This window comes from Mus caroli, unplaced genomic scaffold, assembly GCF_978045245.1.
Source record: "Mus caroli unplaced genomic scaffold, Mus_caroli_1 scaffold_1, whole genome shotgun sequence".
NCBI lineage: Eukaryota > Metazoa > Chordata > Mammalia > Rodentia > Muridae > Mus > Mus caroli.
Window position 1 is genome coordinate 49,444,307 of NW_028227256.1, and position 19,256 is coordinate 49,463,562.

Here is a 19,256-nt window from a genome sequence, read left to right on the forward strand (position 1 = left end):
ATTTCTGAGATGGTGCGTGTGAAGAGCCTGCCTTTCTGAGTGGCCCGCACCAGTGCTCTGAGAACCCTGCCCAGGGCTCCGGCGTGTTTTAAACTGCCCGCCAACTCTGCAAGCGGGCCCTGGAGCAAGAATCGGGAAGGCAGGTGATCGCCCTCTGGAGGCCACTGGGAGAGCCGCTCGGCAGACCGCGGAAGGGCGGGGCCGCAGCCGGCTCCGCCCCTGCCATCCCCTCCCTCCGCTTTCCCGCTCTTGGTCCGCTGCGCCACTTCCGCCGCTCTGGCCGCGATGCTGCCTAGGTTGTGGTGGCTGGTGCTCTGGCTGCAGCCCCTGGCTACACTGCCAGCAGGCGCGGTGCGCGACGAGGAGGCAGCGATGTCAGGTAACCCCGGCTCTGGGCGGGGGGCCTCCTTTCGGCGCCGCAGGGTCACGCGCGGCCAGGCCCCGCCCCTGTCTGCGGGCATTGGATGCTTCAGTGTTTTGATTTGTTCAGGATCACACCGCTGGACACCCGCACAACTGGCCCTTTGTCTTCAGTTTATGTCTGAAACCTTATTTTATCTGTCTTCAGAAATCTCAGGAAACTCAAGGCTAGAGAAGGATAGAAGCTTCAGAAAGAAACCGAAATTCTGTTTCTGATTGGCTGCTGTGACCTGGGTAGCTGGTCATATGCAAAATACTGGTGATGCTCCAGCATTGAACCAGGTGCACAGGAAGCCTCAGTGAGCTACTCAGACTGTTTGGGGTGCTTAATATTCTGGCTTAGAAAGCTGTAGCTGCAAAACGCAGTCTCCACGAGTTTAACATTTATTTCTACCGTTCACTACATCCTTTAAAAGATTGCTTGTTTGTATTCTTCATTACATGGTCACTTACAGACTCAAGGGAGGCTGTCAAGATAAAGACTTTCAATTGGGTAATATTCTGACACCGACAAAGTTAGTAGGGTGTCTAAGACTGAAAGAGAGAATGGATGTTCAGTAGGCAGTTATTAGCTTCTGTCACACCTTGTGCCCATACTGGTATCTTGCAGTGAGTTACACCTTAGGGGACGGTCTGTGGTCAGCTTTTCATTGAATAGGAATGTGTTAATTAACTATTTTGTGCTATGCAGGGCTGAATTGCTTTAACTGCATTGTCTTATACTGATTATTCATATATGCCCATTTTACATGCTAGAGAACAAAGAATTGGTAGTAAATATAATTGGTACTTGTGAAAATATAAAACAGTTTGAGGAGGAGGGCTCCTGAGTGTGGCAACAGAGGGGTAGAAGTAGTTATAGAGATGCATTCAGAACCTTGGGCTGTAGTGCAGTTGTTGATTTAACCTGTAGGTGTCGTATTCTCCAGGGCCACACAGGTATTCTTTATAGACCAGATTTTTCTTCTCATCAGTAAAATGAGATTTCAATCTTTTCTGCTCCTTTTATTTGCTTCAAGGAACTCAGTTTTTCAAGTTTTGCTGCTGTATGGGTCACCATATAGACCTAGTAGATCTGGAGCTTTTTATATAGACCAGGCTGGCCTTGGCTGTACAACAGTCCTGCCTCTACCTCCCTGGTGAAGGGTTTACAGGGCTGTACTGTTGCACCTGGCTTAATAGTCCTCAGTTGTGTTAAAGACGCATGTAAATGTTCACCAGGACTTTCTTTCTGAGAAGTGTAAGATACCCAGGAGATGATAAAATTCCAGTTCACAGCTGAAAAAAAATGGCAACTTCTGTCTTGCCATTCCAGATATTCCTTACGTTCACATAGGAGGGGATCACTGTCCTGCAGTGTTGAGTGACACCGTGGGAACCCTTGGTTGGCTAGGTCTAAGAACTGCCGCTACTGTAAAAGCTATGGTCTTATGAGGGGCCTGTGATGAGACAGCTAGACAATAATCGCTCTCACCCACAGGAAATGTATTTTCTAAAAAAGCACCGCAGTACCGAACCTTACATGCCCCCCACCCAGTGTGTGTGTGTATACATTACATATCACAGCAAGAGATTTATAATTATAAATCAGAGCAAGAGATAGTTATTACAATTCATTACAATAAAATATTGTGGAAAAATTATTTGAACTTACATATTACTACTTTGAAAGATTTTTTTTTTCATTTAATATTTTCAGACCTTGGTTGAACACAAAAACTTGAAGCCTCAGCAAGTGAAATTGAGTGTAATGGAAGACTGGGGGGTGGGTTGCCTCTGATGATGCCTAAGACCCTTTCCAACTCTGAGAATCTGCTTTGGGTACTTAGACACTGCCATGGCACGAAGAATATTCATTCCAAGGCCAGCCCTCTGATACCCTATTTATAGAAAAGGCAGACGCTTGTCATAGAAGAGAAACATCAAGTCGAGCATGACTCTTAATTTGAAAGCAGCAGGTCAGATCCACGAACACTGCTTCCCTTCAGATGAGGCTCTGGAATGACGTCCCATGCTTCCACTCCAGCGAGAGGTCATTTGAAGTTCCTCTGTAGCAAAAGAAATTGTCTGTAGGTAGACTCAGACCTGTGTGTGTGTTAGCTAGGATGTGCTCATTTCAGTTCCATTCTCATGACCCTGGAGGAAGAAAAACCGAGTTTTATATTCAGGTTAAAAACAACAAACTGGTACTGGTACAAGAGACATGTTACTTATGTAGTTTACATCTTTGAAAAATGTGAAACTAAATACCAAGAAAGATAGTAACTCCATCTGGACCCATTCATTATCCTTGAACTCCCACAAGGAAGAAGGAGCCAGTTTAATGAAGACAGTGGCAGCGTTTGCTGTGTTCTGGTTCTGGTCACATTAGAGGATCATTTTTCTGGTTGCAGACTGTGGAAAGCTAGGTTCCCCGAGGGGAATGGTGATGAAGGGTTTGTTTTGTTTTTGTTTTTGTTTGTTTTTTTATGGGAAGTAGTTGCTCAGGCTTGAGGAGTGCCTGTGGTTTTCATTTTTAGAAGACTCGATGAGTAGGTTAAGTACTACCTGCTCCTCAGGTTATGACTAAATATTTTTACCATATGTCTGACTCAACTTTTTAAGCTAAATATACTGAGGCATTAAAGAAACTAATAGCAAGAAAAGCGTTAAAGGAGCCATTTACTTTTGACTTACTAACAAAGCAGGAGATGCAAGGGTTTTTAAAAATGTGTACAGCAGTGCTCCTTTGTCCCTTCTGAGACCCCGAGTACAGAGCACTGAGCCCCATGTGTGCCCTTCCTGCCCCACTGAAACAATGTCTAAGTTAGGACGGTTAAGGATTCACAATGACTAATAATACAACAATACTAACAATAAACTCAGCAGTTTCTTGAAGCTTGTGAATTGTTTATTTCTGGAAGTTTCTATTTAATAACTTGGATCGTGGTTGACCCAAAATAACTGAGACAGTAGAAAATAAAGACACAGAAGTGTGGGTGGGGCACCACTGTCATCCCCACGCTACATTAGCTGAATTTTATAAGCTGAATGATACTTATAGGGAACAGAGGGGCCTGTCTCATTGGTTCACATAAAGGTGACTTGAGGCTTTTAGTAATGTAAGTGATTAATTCCATCTGCTCGTTCCTTAACCTGTTGAAGACGGGAAATCCAGGAAGTTCTAACCAAGAAGTGCCTTATACATACACTGATGTCAAAACCAAGATTCTTGCCACTTCTTGGCCTCCACATCTGGGAGGAACAAGAAAGATAGTCCTTAGCTAGAGACTAAGTGTAGCCAGCCTTACCCTCTAGTTTAGGGTGTACTGGTGATAGAGTGGAGAGGGGCGCAGTCTATGCCCCTTGCTTCCTGGGCTCTCGAATGGATGGCTTGGGACAGGCTGAACACAGAGGGACACTGCTGGGGAGGTTTCAAGACAGGGCTCAGTGCACCGCCTCTTGTGCTGGCAATTCTTCAGGGAAATTGGTTATATTTTCACTGGCTGGGCAGTTCTTGCTCAGATAATCCTCTAATCCTCTCAGATTGCAACACACACACGCAAGTGACAGGTATTTGAACGCTGCAGGATTTAGTTAACTCCATAGAAAGACAGTAAGATAAGAAGTGCATGTGTAAGATGGACCCTGTGTAGTCAGCAGAAAGTAGTTGAGCATCGTTGGGTGTGCATATTCAGACATGGCTCAGACAGGGCCTTCCGTGGAAGAGCAGACAAACATGCCAGCTATTGACAGGTGTAAGCCTTCACAGGATCTAGGGGAAGAAAATTGCAGTCCAAGGAGACCTGAGGCAGGAGTAAGCTGTTACTTTGAGGAGCCATCAAGCAAGAGAGAGGAAGAAGTCGTCGTAGAGGTACTTGGATCTTTCTAAAGGAGGGTAGATTTTGCCTTGGTGTTAGCAGAAACGATGAGAGGAATATAATGGACCCCAGGTGAAGTTTTCAAAAGATCTGTGTGCCTGTTTAGAAGAATGGTTGTAGAGGGAATCGTAGGGGGTATTTCTGGAAGAAGGGAGACCACCTAGAAGGCTGTTAGAGTAAGCTTAAGTGTAAAACGGCGTGGCTTGTACTAACAGAAGCATTTGCTCTATGCTATGGCACTATACTCACAGCTTCGTCCTGTTTTTAGGAGCTACACGTATCCAGTGACTTAGGAAACGGCCATGGGACTCTGTGAAAAGCCTTTGTTTGATGGTAGCCTTTCTTTGTTTTCAGTCCTCACAAGGAGATGCTTCAGCAGGGCATGGACACAAAGTTTTATGTGGAAGTTGGTTCAGCCCTTAAATAGTGGGGCTCACTAGGAGAGTTACAGGGAGAACCCTTGGCAGCATCTAAAAAAGTCCCCTTAGCATGAAGTGCACCTAGTGCCAGACTGCCAGTGAGATTTGTATAAAGTTCTGGGACACTAGGGTTGTGAACCTGTGGCCCCATGCCCTTCACCTTTTCTGCTAAGACGTGTTCTTCTCCAGTGGTAAATGGATCCCTTATCAAGAATTCACTGTACAGAATTTCCAGTTCTGGCTGCCCAGTTTAGCTCTGGTTCCTGTTCAGAGGGGCAGGAGATAGAGCATGAGGTCTGGGAAGGCCAGGCCTGAGACCTTCCATTCTCTCCTCTGTGGCTCAACAGGTAGGGCCTCCAGGGTGTGTCATTGTATTCTCACATCAAGTACTTCCTGGTTTTACTTTGCATTCTTTGACCTCTTTCTTTTCTAAAGCTAACTTCTTTTTATTTTTTATTTTTAAAATGATTTATTTATTTAATTTATATGAGTACACTGTCACTGTCTTCAGACACACCAGAAGAGGGCATCAGATTCCATGACAGATGGTTGTGAGCCACCATGTGGTTGCTGGGATTTGAACTCAGGACCTCTAGCAGAGCAGCCAGTGCTCTTAACCACTGAGCCATCTCTCCAGCCCTAAAGCTAACTTCTAGTATTAGACATCCAAAGACTGTTTCTTCCAGCATGCTGCCCTTGGCCTTGAACTCTGTGCCTCTCAGTTATGCACAAGAATGCCTCTGCCTTGCCTGTCTTGTGTGTTCACAGCACTGGTTATACTGTCTTCTTTGGGTTCTTGTGTATAGGTGTACCATGATGGAATGTGTTTTTAATTTTTGGTAGCCTGTGCTTAACTAAGAGCCTCTCAAGTATCCTCTTACTGCTTTGAAATCTGGCTCTTGACCTAGATTCTTGTATTTTCAGCTCAGACAGTTGATAAATTTAAAAGCGTATGTGTTTCATCACTGTGCTAAGAAGAAAAATGAAAGGATTCATCTGTCACAGTAGAACATACTGGGTCGTCATTATATAACTGAGCTGTCACTTTGGTTCAGCTGTCTCAAGGAGGGACTGTGCCTGTCCTCACTTCAGCCTGTCACAAAACATATTTCAGGCTAGGGCAGGTACCTATTGAGCTTATTCAACGTTATTCTTCTAAATCGGTATAATGATCAACTTGTGGCTACTGGTCCTTACCCAACTTTGTTATAACAGTTTGCTCTAACTTCAATTCAGGGTTGTCTACAGATTTCCTTCTTGTACTTTGAATGGGGCAAAAGGCTCATTTCTCTTTGTACCTGTGAGTACTCCATGCTCCTGCTTCCTATTCTGCATCCGCACTTGGATCTGGGTAAGTGCCTCACCAGCTCCCCATTACCAGATACCTTCCTCTCCTTCATCCAGTGAAGCTCCACAGTATGCTGATTTGTCCTCTGAGAGCTCTTGAATTCTTCTACCCGCCTCGGTTTATAGCCTAAGTCACTGCGTCCTCTCCTTACTGTGGGGCTGGAGTTGATTGAAGCCTCGTCTTGTTGTGCCTTTGCCTGGTAGTTGGTGCTTGTTCTGCTCACACTTGACTAGGCAATTTAGTTGAGCCCTCTTTAGTGTCATCTGTTTCCTACTGAGTCTGTTAGGTCTTTTTGGACTCTGCTCTCATGGTGAAGTATAGATTCCTTATGTAGAAGTGGTTGTGGTTTACCTCCAGCTGCAGCTGTCTAAGATGTCCCTAAGCTGAGCCACCGTGACTTTGCTCATCTTAATACTGTGCACATTTGTCATCTGTCAGTCCCAATGCTGTCTTATGCTTTCGACTAATTATTGAGTCTTCTGCTCGAGTTTCTTTTTCAGTATGCTTCCCTTAGCTCTTGCCATCACTTGAGGACCAACGACATCAGTGCATGTGTGCTGCTCAGCAGGCGACCTAACAGTACTGACTCTGGATGGGCTGTTTGCCGACAGACGCCTGCTAGATAGGGAAGAGCAAGGGGCCATAATCACCATGGAGAAGAATTTTTGGTCATAAAATACTAAAAACTATGAAAATCTCCCTTTGAGCACATTTTTTAAAAGGGTTTTTGGAAAATTAAATACTTAGGTAACATGTTTATTTCATTTTTTTTTTTTTATCTTTCAGTTCCCAGATGTAAATCTCTGAAGGAAACGGACTTAATTAAAACTTCTGTGTCAGACTGCTATTGCTACAATCAACATTCACAAATCCAGTGGACATATATGTGGTCAACTGTGCAGGTTAGGGCCTGCTTTTTTTTTTTTTTAATCATGACTTAAAAATGTGGAATTAAAATGTACCACTTTGTGTGGGAACTAAAAAGGGGCCCTGGGGAAGAGGGGGAGGAAAGACCCACGTTCCATCAGAGTTCCATCTATGCTCTGGACAGGCGGATGTGGGAGGGTTGCCAGACACTTTCCACTCAGCCCCGAGTGGGCATCCAAACCTCTGACCCACTCTTTGTGGGGGGACAAGGGGAAGCCCAACCTGGGGGCCCCGGGCTACTTCTCTAAAGCCCCAGGGTTATGGGAGAGAGGGATGAGGGAAGAGAGGTTCTCACACAGGCGAGAGTGAGCACAGCGGATCTTGACTGGAGCACATCCGGCCTTCCATCGGGAGATTAGAAATTTCTCATTAGGAGAAAACCTATCCCATCCTCCAAGCGCAGTGGGCCTTGATGAGCAGAGACTGTCTGTGGTTTTAGAGTTTTATTGTAGAAAGGTAGGGGGAAAGAGAGAAGGTATGGGGGGCTAGAGAGAAAGAGAGTAAGAGGGAGAGAGTGAGAGGAGAGGAGAGCAGAGAGGAGAAGGCAAAGAGAGAGGAGAGAGAGGAGTGAGATAGATGAGTAAGAGAGAGGAGTAAGAGAGAGGGGTGAGGCCAAGCAGCCCCTCTTATGGTCTTTACTGTTGCTAGGTAACTGTGGAGGAGTTTACCCCAAAGGTCAGAAGCTTGGGACATTGTCTCTGTGACTTCTAGCCATGCTTCTCTTGTGAGGGCTGTGGGGGGCAGTAAGTTAGTCAAGGGTTAGGGTTCCAGGAGCATGAGGGAACGCCTGCTGTGTCATGTAGGTGATTTATCACCCTTCCGGGGTTCAGACCTCAGCTCGACTGGAGACTAGCCTGTCTGTGCATAGCCCAATGCCCCACAGCTTTGGAATTTAAAAATACATTTTATATGGCTTAATTTATCAAATGAATTTATCAAGATAAAATCTAATTGATGAGCACATAGTGGCTTAAGGGGAAGTTATGTGGGAGAGGACATTAATTCCTTTTTATATCTACCCAGGCCCTCCCCTGACCATTCCAAATAAATACGCCATTTAAGTCACTGGTTCTCAGCCTGTGGGTTGTAATCCCTTTAGGGATCACCTAAGAACTTTAGAAAACACAGATATTTACATCACTATTCATAACAGTAGCAAAATTACAGTTATGAAGTAGCAACAAAAATAATTTTATGGCTAGGGGCGGGTCACAAGGGTCTTAGAGTTGCTATTACTGTGCTGAAACACCGTGACCAAAAAGCAAGTTGTGGAGGAAAGTGTTTGTTTGTTCAGTTCATACTTCCATATTGCTGTTCATTATTTAAGGAAGTCAGGACAGAAACTCAAGCAGGGCGGGAACCTGGAGGCAGGAGCTGATGCAGAGGCCATGGAGGAGTGCTCTGTACTACTGTCTTGCTTCTCTTGACTTGCTCCTCCTGTTATCTTATAGAACCCAAGACCACCAGCCCAGGCATGTCACCACCCACAATGCACTGGGCCCTCCCCCATCAACCACTAATTTAGAAAATGCTTTACAGCTGGATCTCATGGAGGCATTTACTTACCTGGGGCTCCTCCCTCTCTGATGACTCTAGTTCGTCAAGTTGACACACAAACCAAGCAGTACTGGAGGGTTGATGACCTCTGAGGGACATGATCTAAGGTAGTAATTAAACGTGAGGAGAGCAGCTCTCGCTGAGAATGGGACACGTAAGACTTCGGTGATGGGAATTACCTTTTCTGGGGTCTGATGAGCGTCGGCATCGGGCGCCTTAACCCGGCGTTCGGTTCATCTCGCAGCACCAGTTCTGCTTACCAAAAGTGGCCCACTAGGCACTCGCATTCCACGCCCCGCTCCACGCCAGCGAGCCGGGCTTCTTACCCATTTAAAGTTTGAGAATAGGTTGAGATCATTATAGGTTGAGACCTCTAATCATTTGCTTTATCGGATAAAACTGCGTGTGTCGGGAAGAGCGAGAGCGCCAGCTATCCTGAGGGAAACTTCGGAGGGAACCAGCTACTAGATGGTTCGATTAGTCTTTCGCCCCTATACCCAGGTCGGACGACCGATTTGCACGTCAGGACCGCTACGGACCTCCACCAGAGTTTCCTCTGGCTTCGCCCTGCCCAGGCATAGTTCACCATCTTTCGATGTCAGCTCGTACGCTTTCTAGAAAACAAGATGTTTGAGGCTTATGTGGTTTCTTGTGCCACCTTGCCTGGAGCTCTTGGGACGTGAAAACTGCAGTCCTTCATATCTCACACTCCTGTTCATTCATTCTACATTCAACAAATGAGTTCATAGTGAGTTCCAGTACCTGCTTCCCATCTTCATTCCTGCCCAATGCTCTTTTACTTCTTTAAAATAGAAGAAATATACTTTAAAAATGGGGGTAAACAAATGGGGGGGGGGATGAAAGGCACCAAGGAAACAAGAGTGTCTAGGCACAGCAGGACTGATGCATGTCAGATGAGCTTGTTGACTGAGGCGGCTTGCAGAGGACCCTCACAGGTCCAAGCGCAGGGGGTCCCAGCACGGAGAAGGGAAGTGAACACAAGCCCCCATCTCCAACTGAGAAGCTGTCTCCAATTGATAGCTTCATAAAGGAAAAGTTAGTTTTCGCCAGTGAAAGGTTACTGGTATACAAAGCACACTTTCCAAGTAGGCCCCATGTCCAGCAGTAGATGGCCAACACAAACCAAAGTCAGTGATAGTTTTTGGAGTTTTTAAAATTTTTTCACAGGTATTTTGCTTCTATGTCATGGTTTCCAGCTCTGTTTTTATGGGATTTTTGTGTGTGAATCTATGTCTCTGCATCTGTATGTTTTTCGTGAGCTTTTTCTTAGGGGCACTTTCCCTGCCTTGTTTGTTTCTTTATTTGTTTTAGCTTGTTATCATTGATTTATTTTAGATGACTGTTTTCTAACTAGAGGAAAAAAGGGTGTGGATTTGGGTGGGTGGAGAGGATCTGGGAGAAATTAGGGGAGGAGAAGCCATGATCAGAATGTTCTGAATCAGAAAAAAAAAATTCAATTTAAAGAAATGTAAAAAATAAAGATTAAGGTCATAAAGAAAAAATGGAAAAAAATTAGAAATGACTGTGGACTAGCTCTTTTCTTACCAGCCGCCCACGTGTCAGCACCTGTAGGCACATGCTCTGCTCCTTGTCTGTTACGATGAAGTGTCTGCCACACAGGAGATTTGTATGTCTGAGGCCTCGACTGTGCCCTGGATCGCACACACTTCTGCCTGCTCAGGTCCTCTCTGCCCTGGCTGATTCTTCTACTCTTTATCTGATAAAATTCCTTTTCAAGTCGGTGTCCGCAGCCTGCAGGTCTCCCATGCTCTGTATGGGACTGACTCCTTCAGTCAGGTGCTCACACTTAAGTCTGCTTAACCAAGGTCTCTAGCACCTCCATGTTGCTAACTATGTGGCCTCAGACTGTCGATCCATTGTCTCAGAGTCCCAAGAACTGGGACTACTGCCACATGCACCACCACACCTGGCAAACCATCCACTCCTCTAAGCATCTGTGAACTGAATGCAGGTATGTGAAGACCCAGCCACTGGGGACCAGAGCCCAGTCTTGTGTATTATGGTATTTTTGTCAGCCAATTCTGGCTTCTTACTCCTCTGTTTGTGTCTTGAGGTGCCAGAGGGAAGGTTTTGAACCTACCTGGATTGATCCATTCCTGTTTTGTAGGTGACAGTAACCAGCCCGGGCCTGCTCAATATTGTATATATCACAGGAAGTCATAATTGCCAGCACACAGAAAGCATTTTATCATTTATCAAATGTGTGACTCATAACTTTTGGGCACCAGAGGAGGCTAAGGAGATAACCATAGTCTTCAGTCCATATGGAGAAACTGTGTGCTTCTCTGTGAAGCCTGTTGGGAGGTTACTTCCCTACATAGTAATCGTGAATCGAAACAGTAAGTCTGTTTTCATTATAATTGGCTGGACATTCAATGAGTTGACTTCCCTATTCTTTATTTACTAACACAGAACATTGGTTGTGTTTGTTTTTTTTTTTTATTTTCCAGTTGTGGATTTCAAACTCTTCCTTGTGTTTGTGACAGGCATTTTCCTTTTCTTGTATGCAAAGACCTTGAGCCAGTAAGTGCCCCTTTTTATATTTGTAGTGATTTAAATTTAAATTCTGATTGAAAAGTCTAGAGGTTGTTTGTGACTCTGTGCTGAGTATTTGCACACTATTCTGCATGTGTGGTTCTTCTAGGATTTACAGATGATAGGTCTGAAGGTAGCATTTGATTCAACTTTAAAGACGGAGGCAATTGTATAACAGATATGTACATGGTACCGAGTACTTTTGCTTACATTATTTTACACACACACACACGTGAACTTTTCCCGTTGCTATTAATTTTTGGTTACAGAACCCACAGCCCTCGTCTCTGACTAGTTCTCCAGGGTGCTGGGGTTTGCTCATGTTCTCTGATACCAGGCGCTAGCTGTTGATTGAGTTAATTTGCCTCCTGAATTGGTGACTCTGGTGTAGGATATTAGACATGACAAATACTTGCTTCTCGGATAAATACGTTGTCCTGATATTTTGTTTCTTGTAACTTAGCCTATAAAACCCACCGCTCTTCTCAATATTTACTTTTTAATTTGCCCAGGCTACTTAATACGAATATTTTTGCATTGTTCTTATCATTGTTCACTCTTGAACTTTTCTTTATGATACCATCAGGTATGTGTAGTGTTATCTGCCAGCTTTTCTGACTGCGAGATGGATGGATGGATGGATGGATAGCAGGAAGAGAAAAGCCTAGAAGTTAGGCCCTATATGCTGATGAGCTGGGCAGCTGCTCTGAATCTTCCAGCAGCCAGCTCACATGAAAGGCGTTTAACTTCTTGCTATCTCAGTTTTCTCCTCTGATTTAGCTGTGGATATCTGGGAGTTCTCGGGCAAGTGCCTGACATGTAACAAGCTCTTAGCATTGTCAGATGACATTCTGACTATAGAAGACAGCTAGACATTCTGCAACAGTCTATTTACTGAACTTTCAAGTATTGATTTAAATTTTAACGGTATGAAATACGATTAGAGTTTTTCTTTCTTAATATTCTGTACTGGCTACTATTGCCACATTGAGCATTTTGAACTCTTTTCAGGTTTTATTGCTGAAATTGCTGGTTGATGTTTATGTGGCTTTTTTTCCTCTGTCTTGACAGAAGCCCTGTTTTCTATTACTCTTCGGGTACCGTGTTAGGTATTCTAATGACATTAGTCTTTGTCCTTCTGATGGCTAAGAAACACATTCCAAAGGTAGGTCTCTTATATGCAAATGAGTACAAAATAGGAACCAAGATTTTATGGATCTGAAAAATTACCTAATTCAAACGTGCTCCTCTGCTGTGTAAATCGACCTTAAAATGTGTCTGTCTCTGAAAAGTCAGTTTTTACTTATTAGTAATGCATAGGATTACATTAAGTTTAGTGACATTTACTTATTAGTAATGCATAGGATTACATTAAGTTTACTGACAGTTTTTGGTACTGGTTTGTGAAATGTATGTTGGCAGAATGATCCTGGGTCGTCAGCGCTTTGTATACGAGTGGTCCTACATCCGGGCTTTTTGTTCTTGTTGTCCCTCCGCTACATCTTCAATAAAATAATGTTCCAATGGATAAATTTTAATTCATGATGGTAACTTTATGGCTACCCTGATCAAAACTCTAAATAGCAGCGTTATTTTGAGATAACTAATGTACTTTCTGGTAGTTCTCTCCAACTTCAGTGTACCTGCTAGCCACCTGGGGGTCTTGTTAACGTGTAGATTCTAGCAGGGGGACCGGAGCCTGCATGGCTGTCATTAAGCTCTTGTGTGAAAATGGCTCTCCTCCTCAGAGGGTCATCCTTGAACAGAGAGACTCTGGATTAGATCAATACTTGACTTAGATTTGGCATAGACCTTTCAAGCATAGATTATTTATCTGTTTGCTTCTATTTTTATGAGAGTGAATGAACCAATATATATCTATATATGTATATTGTGTCGTTTATTTTCTCCCGCACACAGTATAGCACATTTGGGGCGCTAATGATTGGTTGTTGGTTTGCTTCAGTTTATATTTTGTGCCAGTTGATGGAAGATCTGAAGTGGCTGTGGTATGGAAACAGAATGTATATATTAGGTAGGTAAACACACAAGAACTTCCTGTCTATCAGGCTGAGAAGCAGGGGGCTTCTGGGCACATATTTTTATTTGATTGAAGGAAAGGTGCTATTAAAATAATATTGTATTCATGACCATAGTTGGTGTTTGAACTCATTTAGATCTCGTTTTACACCACTTTCCTTTATAACCATTCTTAGTTGTCTGTACAAATCGTTAAAAGAATAAAACTACTTGAGAATTATGGCTGAACTTGAACTGCATCTGAGCTGCACTACACGAGCTTCTTTAAAAGCTGGTTCTCTTCATCTGTCAGTTTTCTTTCTTGATGTGTTCTGTATAAAAAGTGGGAGGTTGTTAGTAATGAAACTTGACTTTTCAGAAACAGAGAGGGTAAAAATACCATTTAATTTCCTTGTTTTATGTTACAAATTTCTTCCATTTTGTTAGGAAATAATGGTAATTGCAGACCCATTAACATCAGATTTCACATATGAGGATACTGTTGCCAAAAGAAAAGCAATTCATCCTTGAACACTTTATTTTTAGCCTATTTTCCTAGTATATTAAGTATTTATAATTTACTCATAACGTGAGACATTCCTATAAGTTCTTTACTCTTTGTCTCTAAAGAAACAAGAGCACATTTATATATAACTGAATAACTCTTACTTATTGTTGTTGTTGCTGGGAACTGGACCCAGGGCCTCATGTACACTCAGCATCCGTTGCACCACTGAGTTAGATCCTTAACCTCACTCTTCGATGTGAAAGATTCATAATTGCATAGAATGACCTACTGCCCAGGTCATATTGAGATTTTGAGTTACCTGTGCTGGCTGACTATATAACCTCGATGCTGTGCTGAACCTTCTGCTGGGCCAGGCAACTCTCCCAGTCCATCATAATTTCTTTTGTTTCCCCCAAGTACAGTTTAGTTTTATTACATATGGCTTTTTAAAATTAATTATTTTATTTATTTACATTCCAAATGTTGCCCCCCGAATGTTGGTTCCCCTTCCCAGAGTTTTTCACCCCTTACCCTCTCCCCTTTGCCTCTGAGAGGGTCCTCCCCGCAGGCATCCCCCTGCCCTGGGGCATCACATCTCTACAGGATTAGGTGCATCCTCTCCCACTGAGGCCAGACAATAGTAATAGCCCCATCATTGCTTCTTTCCTCACCGAGGTGCTGGAAAAGCCGCATAAGACATCCTGTGAGAGTTCCACTTTCTAGATTGATGTGAGGCCCATTTTAAATTTAACTTATTCCTCCTTAGTGTCTACTGTAAATGAGAAATTGAATCTTAGATTTGCTTAGAAACAAATTAAGCACCTACAGTGAAAATCACTAGAAGTGCCATATACTTCCCATCTGGAAACAATGTATCAGATATAATTATGGACTGGGCATGGCTAGCTATCTGATTGGTACTCTGTAAAATTACATTCTCCTTTAGTGACCAGAACTTAAAAATTAAATCTAGGGTTTGTAAGCAAAGTATGATATCCACTGGCTTACTTTTAACCAAAGCAACCATGAAACCACTTGTCCACCCAGGACACTGGACTTAAAAACAGATATGACTATTATTATCATAATAATCAGCATATATCTTAAATTATTACAGAAGCTAGCCTGTCAGGCTGGAGAGATGGCTCAGTGGCTTAGGGCGCTTGCTGCTCTTCCAGAGGCCTCGAGTTTAGCTTCCAGCACCTGCTTACAACTGCCTGCCATCCAGTTCTAGGGTATCTGACGTTCTCCTGACTTTACCGCTTGCTCATGTACACACTCAGATAACAATAACGATACATCTTTAAAAGCCGGCCTGTTCACTCACTCAAATCAAGGACTAATGAGCTGTAGAATCGCTTTTCAAACCTTATTGAAAAAAGGAAACATTTTAATTTTTGAAATCAAAGTTAACTGGTAGATGTTACTGTTCAGCCAGGGCTCTGTCAGGTCTTCCAGCTCAGGTTTAAACGCTTGCCCTTCTCCTGTGTTTCTAGGCTATGTCTTGGTTGTTGGACTTTGTAGCTTTGCTGCCTGTTACAGTCACGGGCCTCTTGCTGATGAGAGGAGCAGAGACCTTCTCATGTGGACACTGAGGCTCCTCTCCCTGGCTCTGGTCTACACCGGTGTGGCCGCTCCTCAGTTTGCCTATGCTGTTCTGATCCTCCTCCTGTTCTCCTGGAGTCTGCACTATCTACTGAGAGCATTCAGCTACCTCAGATGGTGGGTGTCCTTTTTCTATGGTTACCAAATCTGATATTTTGAGTTCTGGGTTAGTTTACTGTTTTAAGAGATACTTTTGGTTACATCTTACAAGTAGTTATGGGGTGTTTGTTTGGTTTGGTTTGGTTGTTTGTTTTTAATTTGGGGGATTTTTTTTGTCCTTGTTGTTTTTTTGTTTGTTTTGTTTTGGTTGGGTTTGGTTTTTCAAGACATGATTTCTCTGTGTAGCCTTGTGCAGTGTCTCCTTTCTGTGTCGGGTTAATCAGAGGCACCACCACTAGGTGGGGGTGATACCCCACAATTCCAGCTTCTTTGTAGTGTAGTAAGTGGTGTTCCTCCCTGTTGGTCTTAATGAAAGGACACATTGAAAGCTTGCCAAAGAAAATCAGCAGACAAAGCAGGAAGCCAGACTTTTTGTCTAATTGTTTGATTAGAAATCAGTGAAAAAAGTATAATCAACATCTCAATCAGAAACTGATTCTCCAAAGCCTTAGGCCATTGCTCTGGCAGGGAGAGAGGAGGAAATCACAGCAGACTCATTCCTTACCCCTCTGTCATGGCAGGACTGTGCAAAGTGCAGGCTGCCATACAAGGAGCTCCCAGGTATGACCGTTGGCGTGTAAGATGCGTATTTTTGTGTATTACAAGGATTGATTTGGGCAGGAATCTGGCAACCACGTGTCATGTGTTTTAGGAAAATGAGGCCGTGGTTCACAGCAGAACCTCAGGTGGTGAGGTATCTCACTGATGAAGAGTACAGGGAGCAAGCTGAAGCTGCAACAGCCAGCGCTCTCGAGGAACTGCGCCAAGCCTGCTGCAGGCCTGACTTCCCTTCCTGGCTGGCTGTCTCCAGACTCCAGGCTCCTAAAAAGTAAGTCCTGCCCTGGCCACAGCTCACGTTTGAAGTGATTTGAAAATCACGTAGTATCTGCAGCATACGTTTCTGCTTAGAAGCAACCATTCCTCTTGGTTACACCAGAATTGTGGGAGTTCTACTTCCTGGCTGCTCTGGCCTGCCAGGAGAGCTGCTGAGGTCTTAGATGCCATGCGGATCTGATCGAGGCATTGACAGTGAAATCTGAACAATCCACTACACTCAGAAGGAACAGGGGAAGTTGAAGGAATGACTTGGTACACCCGCCTGTGGATGAATAATCCTGCCCACATGAAATCACATAAGCTGTTCTCTGTATAGGTTTAAATGCTATCCTCAGCTGACACAAATTCAAATTTAATTAAAGGGGATAAGTGGGGAGGCACACATCATCTTTCAGATAAACCTCTATGACAAAATTAACTATTTTTTTAATTAGATATTTTCTTCATTTACATTTCAAATGCTATCCCAAAAGCCCCCCAGACCATCCCTGCCCCCACCAACTCCCACTTCTTGGCCCTGGTGTTTCCCAGTACTGAGGCATATAAAGTTTGCAAAACCAAGGGGCCTCTCTTCCCAATGATGGCCGAACTAGGCCATCTTCTGATACATATGCAGCTAGAGACACGAGCTCCGGGGGTACTGGTTAGTTCATATTGTTGTTCCACCTATAGGGTTGCAGACCCCTTTAGCTCCTTGGGTACTTTCCATTGGGGGCCCTGTGTTCCATCCAGTAGAAAATTAACTATTTAAAGCAAAATTTTCTTAGGTTTGCAGAGTTTGTTCTTGGAGCCAGCCACCTGTCACCAGAGGAAGTCAGCACACATGAAAAGCAGTATGGCCTTGGGGGTGCCTTCCTGGAGGAGCAGCTCTTTAGCCTGCAGACTGACAGTCTACCTGCAAGTTGACTTCATTCTGAAAGGGAATGCAAGGAAAAGGCAAAGATCCTACTCCAGCTCAGAGAAAAATAAGCCATGCAAATAAGGAAAAACTCGTTTGCATTTGTGCCAGAGAGCTCTACTGTGGTGGTGTGAAGGCTGAAAGCGTCATTGCCACGTCCCTGAATGAAGACCTTCATGGCAACAGTGCAAACCTGTTCTTTAGGACCAGTAAACAGAACCTGAGACCTTCCCTTCACCAGGCACTAACTCCCTTCTGGATGTCCAGGAGCTGGCTCAAAAGGCTGCATTATTGCCCTCCGTCCTTCCCCTCCCTCATACCAGTTCACCAGTATCAGTGCTTTCTAAGGTGCCATTCACATGATAGTACGAAGTGCTGCTGAAAGAATTCTGATGCTGGCTGTGGTTAAATCAGAGTCATATATTCTGCAAGCTCCTCGGTCTTTAATGTTACAAAGTCATTGTGGGTCTCCTAAAAAGCAGACATGCACAGGGCTTCTAAGTTACTAACCACAAACCATTTTTCATGAGACTAATAATCTTTAGAACTCATGGTTGGAAATGCTATTGATGGTGGAATTTGGGTTTGAGAGTTAGAGCAAGAGTGTCATCAGCAGCCTTGGCAGCCCCTGGTGCATCTGGGACTCAGGTGTAAGACACTTCTTCACATGCAGGTTCAGGGCTGTCTCCCTCTAGCCTTGGTCTCATGGTGTTGGTGCCCCAGGTTTTTTTGTTGTTTTGTTTTAATAACTGTGATTAAAAAGAAACATTTCTTAGGCTTATATTTAATGTTTTGATAAGATTTTATATACACAGATTAAAATATTATAATTTTTGTACTTTTTATATATTGAAATTGAAAGTATGAAAGCATTTGTGACATTTTGAGATTTATTTTTTAAAACTGATTATATATGTCTACAATGAATTCCCACAAAATAGATTTGTGATACCTCGGGGGTTTTTTTGTTTTTGGGGGGTTTTTTTTGTTGTTGTTGTTGTTTTAGTGAGAGCAAATGTTTGTTTCTTGATCCATGATAAACTTCAGGATAAAATGAGCTACAAACTGGGCTTTGGGCCCAAGGAAAGGAGCAAAAATAGCCTTAAGAGTTGGCTATGGCAGACATTCTGTGAACAGGTCTCTACTTGATCCTCTGAGAATCAAAGTCAGGGTGTTTTATCTTATGTACTGTAATGATTAAACAACAACAGAAACACAAAGCATGAGAGAGGAGGCGGGGGACAAGACACAGACTTGGTCACTGTCATCCCCTGAGAGTGATGCTGACTTCGGAACTTTCTATATTCACTCTCAAATGATGCTCTCTCTTTGGAGCTCTATGTCAGTGTTTCTGCCTCTGCCTTTTGACAGACATAGGTAATATCAGGAGTCTTTTTCCTTTTCTTAGAAACCTCACTCAGGTCAATCTGTGCCTTTACGTGTTGACTTTAAAACGTCAAAGAATAGGGTCTGGAGAGATGGCTTAGTGGCTAAAAAGAGCCTTACAGAGGATTTGAGTTTCGTCCTCAGCATCTGAGTGGCATGGCAGCTTGCCGCCATCCATAACTCTAGTTCCAGGAAGTCTGGTACCTTCCTCTGATTTTGCATGCACATACAGACAGGCATGAACACTTGTGTGTAAACAATGTGCTTCTATTCATTTTGGCAACTATTTTGCAAAAATAGACAGGAGTTGTAACATTTTGCCACAGCTTACTCTGGCTTTCTTTTTCAGTAGCTTTATTTATGGGCATTGTATCGAAACAGGTCAGTTGTGTCAGTGCTAGTGCATTGCCATGTTCACCTCTCACTACGCAGCTTGCCTAGTATAGAATGTGTTTGTGTGTGACTGAAATGTCAGCACCCCTTGAGCCACCAGGACAACCCCACAGTTGGGACTTCACTGTGAAGCTGTAGCTCCCAGCACCAGCAAGCCTGTGTACCCACAATGAAAACAGTGGTCATCTTTTGGGAGAGCAGTTTTTCATGTTCATTTCTGGAAAGAATCATGGATCTGTCAGATTGTTATGTGAGAGCTGTGAGGAGCTAAACAATTAAAACTTTTCTGGTGAAATGTTCCTTGGGCTCCGAGTCAGTGTGTATGACAAAGACCAATGACATT

The 19,256-nt window shown here is 43.6% G+C and overlaps 1 protein-coding gene across 2 annotated transcripts; it reads left to right on the forward strand.

Moving 5' to 3' along the window:
• Positions 1-234: 234 nt before the first annotated feature.
• Positions 235-19,197, forward strand: Nemp2 (nuclear envelope integral membrane protein 2). 2 transcript variants are annotated; one of them, XM_021160532.2, is made up of 9 exons: positions 235-379; positions 6,834-6,949; positions 10,681-10,912; positions 11,024-11,096; positions 12,180-12,273; positions 13,029-13,143; positions 15,132-15,357; positions 16,052-16,228; positions 17,004-19,197. In XM_021160532.2, exons 1-9 carry the CDS (start codon positions 286-288, stop codon positions 17,140-17,142), a joined length of 1,266 nt encoding a protein of 421 aa, XP_021016191.1. In that variant the 5' UTR covers positions 235-285; the 3' UTR covers positions 17,143-19,197. The 2 variants fall into 2 exon arrangements, with proteins under 2 accessions (XP_021016191.1, XP_085693231.1); XM_085837105.1 differs by lacking the exons at positions 235-379; positions 6,834-6,949 and adding an exon at positions 9,124-10,524.
• Positions 19,198-19,256: the final 59 nt, after the last annotated feature.

Excerpts from the sequence above, each read along its gene's own strand:
- Nemp2 (XM_021160532.2), top strand. The coding sequence starts at position 286 with ATGCTGCCTAGGTTGTGGTGGCTGGTGCTCTGGCTGCAGCCCCTGGCT. Across the intron at positions 12,274-13,028 it reads CTAAGAAACACATTCCAAAG|TATAGCACATTTGGGGCGCT; the intron begins GTAGGTCTCTTA and ends TCCCGCACACAG. Across the intron at positions 15,358-16,051 it reads GCATTCAGCTACCTCAGATG|GAAAATGAGGCCGTGGTTCA; the intron begins GTGGGTGTCCTT and ends CATGTGTTTTAG.